The sequence below is a fragment of the Nicotiana attenuata genome, unplaced genomic scaffold (assembly GCF_001879085.1).
Source record: "Nicotiana attenuata strain UT unplaced genomic scaffold, NIATTr2, whole genome shotgun sequence".
In the NCBI taxonomy this organism is placed as follows: Eukaryota; Viridiplantae; Streptophyta; class Magnoliopsida; order Solanales; family Solanaceae; genus Nicotiana; species Nicotiana attenuata.
The window spans coordinates 33,650-41,018 of record NW_017674529.1 but is presented as its reverse complement, the minus strand read 5'-3'; the positions used below and the strand labels follow the sequence as shown (position 1 = coordinate 41,018).

At 41.9% G+C, this 7,369-nt stretch overlaps 1 protein-coding gene across 1 annotated transcript; it reads right to left on the bottom strand.

The window, feature by feature from the left end:
* Positions 1-6,268: 6,268 nt before the first annotated feature.
* LOC109218823 lies at positions 6,269-6,832 on the bottom strand. The gene has a single exon (XM_019383217.1). It carries the CDS (start codon positions 6,830-6,832, stop codon positions 6,269-6,271), a length of 564 nt encoding a protein of 187 aa, XP_019238762.1.
* Positions 6,833-7,369: the final 537 nt, after the last annotated feature.

The following is a 7,369-nucleotide window of genomic DNA, read 5'->3' as shown; positions in this document are numbered from 1 at the left end:
TTTCTTCTATATGTCTGAGGGATCCAATAGTGTCTGTGAAGATGACTGCCCTACAACTGTAGTAAAAATCTCGGCCAACTTTGAATTAGTTGTCTGCATCTAGTTGTTGAGGCTCAATAGTGTTTGAGATACCCACAAGGCAGACAATGGGACTGTAGGCAAAGACACCGACCGCGGAGCTGGTGTAGAAAATAGAGCAAAGGCTGAGGATTATGGCTCACCACTCAGGAATGGAAGCTCTAGCACTGGTGGAAGGCTCAGCTGAAGTAGACGGAATGTCATAGGGACTAGGGGCTACAACTACCATCTCATCAGACTGGTCAACAGTAGTAGGGGGTTGAATGCTCTTCTTTGGGTTCCTTGGGCCTTGCAACTTGTACCACTCAAAAGGACCAGTCGGCTTGACCTTAGTGTCAAATGGCCTTGACTCCACCTTGGCATCAGTCAAGTACTCAGTGACTCCACCTTGGCATCAGTCAAGTACTCAGTCTGCATCTAGTTGTTGAGGCTCAATAGTGTTTGAGATACCCACAAGGCAGACAATGGGACTGTAGGCAAAGACACCGACCGCGGAGCTGGTGTAGAAAATAGAGCAAAGGCTGAGGATTATGGCTCACCACTCAGGAATGGAAGCTCTAGCACTGGTGGAAGGCTCAGCTGAAGTAGACGGAATGTCATAGGGACTAGGGGCTACAACTACCATCTCATCAGACTGGTCAACAATAGTAGGGGGTTGAATGCTCTTCTTTGGGTTCCTTGGGCCTTGCAACTTGTACCACTCAAAAGGACCAGTCGGCTTGACCTTAGTGTCAAATGGCCTTGACTCCACCTTGGCATCAGTCAAGTACTCAGTGATGGTGCTGGGGGTAAGGGTAAGATGTGTTACCCTATTGTGCCACAAGTGAGATGTTGGTTAACATCAGAGCACCCACATTGATAGAGTACCCGACCATGATAGAAGCTACCAGAACTACTCTTGGCAGGGGCAAATTGTTCTCATTCAAGCATGGGTCAAGTCCGCCACACACAAAGCTTTGCCACCCTTTTGCCTCAAAGATCAGAGTGTTGTAAAGGATTGGCACCTCAGCACCTATCCAAGGGGGAGTAGGTCTAGGTGCAAGAATCTCAGCGCGCCACGGTCTAGCCTCTTCCTTCTCGGCCAACTTTGCCAAATATTCCTTTAGCTCTACATCATCAAATTTGAGGTAAGCATTCAAAGTGTGCTGATCAAACTTGACTTTCAGGTTGCGTACTTTGGTGATCTTTGTCCCTTTGATAATATGCGTTGTGTCAGCGTAGAATTCCCAGACAAGATGATCATTCATACCCACCAGCTTCTCAGTAAACTTCATCCATCCATTTCTCTTTGTAAATTGCTCCAAAACAACGTGTTGTATTTTTCTAAGTCCTTGAGGAGGAATTTCCTTTCATAGGTCAGTGATCTTTCCTTCCACCATATCCGGAAGTTTATGTATGCTTGCAGGCTCAAAAACCGGTCTTCCTAGACCACCTTTTTCTTAGTTCGTGCCATGTCTGCCTTTGAACTTGATCCCCCTCTCCCATCATCTGGGGGAACGTATGAATTAGAGTCTAGAGTAGCTACGTTGGACTCATGACTAGTACTAGCTGAGCCCTAGGAGGTACCGTGAGATGTGAAAGGTACATCTAGGGGCTTAGACTGCCCCTGCGGCATAGATTTCTCCTCATTGTGCTCTTCAGGTAGAGACACAGAATTCCCTTATGAGGCCTCCCTGGATGGGTCATAAGAACTTGACTCTGAGAGGCTTTTACCTCTCCCCCGGCCTATAGTGGTTTTCTTTGTAATGTCCCTTTGCGCACTCGGGTGCATGTCACCCCTGCCTGTACCTTTTCATGATTCTCCTATTCCTTTCAAAGACTCTCCTCGTTATCTTAATCACACCATTGTTTGTGTATGCAAAAAAGAGATTCGTTAGTTGATATACATGTTGTAAAACATTTAAGAGTCATATAAACATTGGAGAACCTAGACGCAAATGCAGTAGACAAGGTACAAGTGCAATCCGCACAATTTGGATTACAGCCCGCAAAGCTGAAGTGTGGTCCGCACAATTCCAAATATGAGCAGCACTTCAGCACAGTTGTGCCATGTCCTCAGAGAAAGGTCCCTGATGGACAGTACGACCTCTTTTTGCGGCCGCAAAATTCATCTACGGTCCGCATAAAATCTTTTGCGGTCCGCACTTGAGTAGAAGTACTCAGAAGTTCAGAGAGGAGGTTCTCTGATTATTAGTGTAGACCTCCCTTTGTGGCCGCAAAATTTAAACTATGGTCCACACAATTAAAGTGCGGCTCACAAACAACTAGCCTTCAATATGGACCGTACAATCACAGTCCACACAGTTAATAACAGTAATGGCTACACGTCTTGATACCTGGGATATGAAAATATGTGTTCAATCCTACTGGGTAACATGGTAAAGGCATGATACTCAACAACCTAACCCTATCTAAGCATGCTTTGATAAATACCCAATTTTAAACTATCCCACATGGACACATTAAATGGATGCAATAATATATGGCCTAAAAAGAAGTTAAAAAGCCAAAATAAATTTTAAAAATAAAAATAACAAGATTTGAAGTGATGCATAACAAAGTGTGCTACTGTGGTAAGATCAATAGAAGTGTGATATGCTGCTTGTGATGACAAAGTCCAAGTAGGATGCCTCTTAGAGTAACAGTATCATAGTAGAGATGGTGAAAAGTGTAAAAGGGTGAGGTACTGTTCTATTAATACTCATTCGAAAGTGAGGGTTTAAGAAGGCGAGTGCGGCCGCATAATTCTAAGTGCAATCCGCACTGTGTTACCTGTGCAGCACTAAAGCACATTGTGTGGCCCGCACATTTTCAAGTGTGACCGCACTTTTGACATTGTAGTTCAACTTCTCTGATAGTGCTCTTTTGAGACCGCATAATTTGTGATGGTACGGAAACTCACTCCGCACTGTTGGGAGAAAAGTTTAGAGGACCTTCAATTTAGCATATGAGACGATTTTCACAATTATGGTCCACAGATGAAATTGTGGCCACACTAAGAAAAGTGCGGTCCGTATTTTCTCCATATATGACACAGCTCCAGCTATTATGTCACATCTAACACTAATCCCTGCAGCACACTTCAAATCAAGTTAAAAACAATAAACAATATCTAATTGAATGAGAAAAAAGGAAAAGAACTTGGATTGCCTCCCAAGAAGCGCCTTATTTAACGTCGTGGCACGACGTAATGTCATAACATCCTCAAGTGAATAAAGAACCGCCACCATGTGGATCTGACCAACATTCCCCAAATAGTGCTTCACCTAATGATTATTGACTCAAAATATTTCATTGTTCTTGTTCTTCAAGTCCAAGTCACCAAAAGGTGTCATACCAACAATTTCGAATGGACTGCTCCACTTTGACTTGAGCTTCCCAGGAAACATTCTCAACCTTGAGTTAAATAATAACACTAGATCACCGGCCTTGAATTCCTTGTTCTAAATATACTTGTCATGAAGATATTTCATCTTCTGTTTGAACAAGGACAAACTTTCATATGCATGGTACCAGAACTCATCCAATTCATTCAAGTGTGCAACCCGCAAGTTAGCGGCTACATCCCAATCAAGGTTCAATTTCTTCAAGGACCACATTGCCTTGTGCTCTAGTTACACCAGAAGATGACAAGCTTTTTGTAATACCAGTCGGTATGGGAACATCCCAGTGGGTGTTTTGTAAGCCGTCTTATATGCCCATTGAGCATCATTAAGCTTCTTAGACCAATCTGCCCGATTTGCATTCGCCGTCTTGGACAAAATACTCTTTATCTCCCGGTTGGAGACTTTCACTTGACCACTAACTTTGTGGGTGATATGTAGTTGTCACTTTGTGAGTAACACCATACTTGCCAAGTAAAGTATCGAATGCCTTGTTGCAAAAATCTGACCCTTCATCACTTATGATTGCTCGCAGAGTACCAAATCTTGTAAAATTATTCATCTTCAAGAAAGCCAGCACACTTCTAGCCTCATTATTAGGTAAAGCAACGGCTTCAACCCATTTAGACATGTAATCCACCGCGGCTAAAATGTAGGCATTTCTATAAGAACTCACGAAAGGCTCAATAAATTCAATACCCCAAACATCAAAAATATTAATCTCCAAGATGGTTGTAAGGGGCATCTCATGTTTCTTTGAAATTCTACCGGCCCGTTGACATTCATCACATCTTTTCATCAAATCATTTGCATCTTTGTAGAGAGTGGGCCAACAGAAACCACAATGTAGGACTTACGCCGTCGTTCTCGCTCCACCATGATGACCACCATATGGCAAAGAATGATAAGCCCCAAGAATATCACCTTGCTCTTCCTATGGCACACACCTTCTAATACCCCCATTCGTGCAAATTCGAAAAAGGTATGGTTAATAGTAGTCTTGACAATACCTCTTGAGCTTCTTTCTTTATTTTGAAGAGATCTCATCTGGAATGATACTACTCGCAAGAAAATTTGCCAAATCCGCGAACCATGGTACCTCTTTCATTGAAAGTGCCAAATGTTGCTCATCGGGAAAGAGTCATTGATTTCAAGACTATCATGTGGCCTCCCCTCCTCCTCCAAATGAGACAAGTGATCTGCCACTTGATTTTCACTTTCCTTCTTGTCTTGGATGTCAATATCAAACTCTTGCAACAAAAGCACCCGTCTCATAAACCGAGCTTTAGATTCTTTTTTGCTCATAAGATAGCGAAGTGCAGCATGATCCGCGTGGACAATAACTTTGGCATCCATCAACTACGGGCGGAACTTCTCAATAACAGACACAATATAAAGGAGCTCTTTCTCTGTAACAATATAATTGACTTGGGTGCTATTCATGGTCTTACTAGCATAGTAAACTGGATGAAAAACTTTTTTGATACGTTGCCCCAGAACAACCCCAACCGCTACATCACTTGCATCACACATAAGCTCGAACGACAAACTCCAATTTGGAGATGTAATGATAGGAGTAGTTGTCAACTTGAGCTTCAATTGTTCAAAAGCTCTCATACAATCATCATTGAAATGGAACTTGTCATCCTTCTCAAGGAGTTTGCACAACGGGTTCACCAATTTAGAATTTTTTTTATATGAAACATCGGTGGAAACCCGCGTGGCCTAAGAAACTCTGCACGCCCTTCACCAAGGTAGGGGTGGAAGCTTAGAAATAACTTCAATATTTTTTTTTCCACTTCAGTGCCATTCTTTGAAATCTTACTGCCAAGTAAAATGCCTTCCTCAACTATGAAATGATATTTCTCCCAAATGAGTATCAAATTTGTTTCCTTATATCTAGCCAGCACTTTGTCCAAATTAGCAAGACAGTCATCAAATGAATCTCCAGTCACCGAAAAGTCATCCATGAAGATCTCAAGGTAGTACTCTACCATGTCCGTGAAGATAGCCATCATACACTGTTGAAAAGTCATCGGTGCATTGCATAATACAAAAGGCATTCGTTTTAAAGAAAAAGTACCGTACGGACAAGTAAAGGTGGTTTTCTCTTGATCTTCCGGAGCAATAATAATTTGATTGTAACCCGGATATCCATCAAGAAAATAATAGAAAGCACAGCCGGCCAACCTATCAAGCATTTGATCCATGAAAGAAAGAGGAAAGTGATACTTCCTTATGACTTTGTTGAGCTTACGATAATCTATACAAACTCTCCAACCGGTGACCGTTCTTGTAGGAATCAACTCATTCTTACCATCATGCCCCCTTCTTTAGGACACATTGGACTGGGGAAGTCCAGGAACTATCGAAAATAGGGTAGACAACCCTGACGTCCAACCACTTGATAATCTCCTTTTCGACCACCTCTTACATAGCCTCATTTAGTTTTCTTAGATGTTCAATTGACGGTTTGGTACCATCCTCCAATTTAATCTTATACATGCATAATGCGGGGATTATACCCCGAATGTCCACCAAAGTCCACCAAATAGATTTCTTCCTCTTTTGTTACACAGCCAATGTGGAGTCAAACAGCATATTAGTCAAAAAGAGAAAAGAATAACCGATAAAGTAGAACAAGGTCCAAGAAATTCATACCGAAGGTGAGGTGGCAATTGTTTTAACTCCAATGTTGGGGGCTCTTCAATAGAAGGCTTTGTAGGAGTAGTCTTCATATTCTCAAGATCCAAAGACAACTTACGGGGTGCGTTGTTATAAGATACCATTCCTTGCAAATAATTCACTTATTTCATGAAACTATCCATCGCATCATTATCCAAGTTGAGCAAAATGGCTTCTAACATATCACCAACATTGATCGTAGCACCAGTATCATCGACAATAACATCGGTCACCAAGTCCAAAAAAGAACACACTTCATTGCTATTTGGTTGACGCATAGACTTGCACACATGGAATACCACTTGTTCATCACCAACCTGGAAAGTGAGTTCTCCGGCTTGCACATCACAAAGTGCATTACCCGTAGCAAGGAAATACCTACCAAGAATAGTAGGCACTTCATAGTCAACCTCACAATCTAGAATCACAAAATCCGTCGGAAGGATAAATTTATCAACTCGGACCAAAACATCCTCAATCATTCCCAATCCCCTATTCATAGTACGATTGGTCATTTTCAACCTCATAGACATGGGTCTTGGTTTCCCAATACCTAGAGTTTTGAAAACCAAATAGGGTATCAAGTTGATACTTGCCCCAATATCACAAAGAGCTTTAGCAAATTCAGCACTTCCAATAGTACAAGGAATCGTGAAAGCATCGGGATCCTCCAACTTAGGAGCCATGGAATGAACAATCGCACTCACTTTGGTGAGTGGCCTTGATTGTTTCAAAATTCATTGATTTCTTCTTGGTCACAAGGTTTTTCATAAACTTGGCATAACCGGGCATTTATTCCAAAGCTTCCACCAATGGCACATTGATAGATAGACCTTTCATTATTTGAACAAACATCTTGAATTGATTCTAACCATTTTTCTTAGCAAGTCTTTGAGGATAAGGAGGTGGGGATTTTTGCACGGATGCAGCCTTTTGCACTACTGGTTCCGGTATGTCAATAATATATTCCCTAGATGGTTTCACCTCTTCTTGGGTCTCCTCCACAATATCATCAATATCAATCTGAACCTCATCATGTAGTTGAACATCTTTGCATGGGATTTCCTCCTCTTGGATCACTTGGTTATCGTCCACAAGTTATCTTTCATTTGAGGTGGGTGCATTCTCACCTCTTCCACTTTTTGTGATAATCGCCATAGCATACCCCGTATTATTACCACCCTTTGGGTTTACTACCATGTCACTTGGTAATGCACCCATTA

Coding starts and splice junctions, on each gene's coding strand:
- LOC109218823 (XM_019383217.1), bottom strand. CDS start 6,832: ATGGCTCCTAAGTTGGAGGATCCCGATGCTTTCACGATTCCTTGTACT.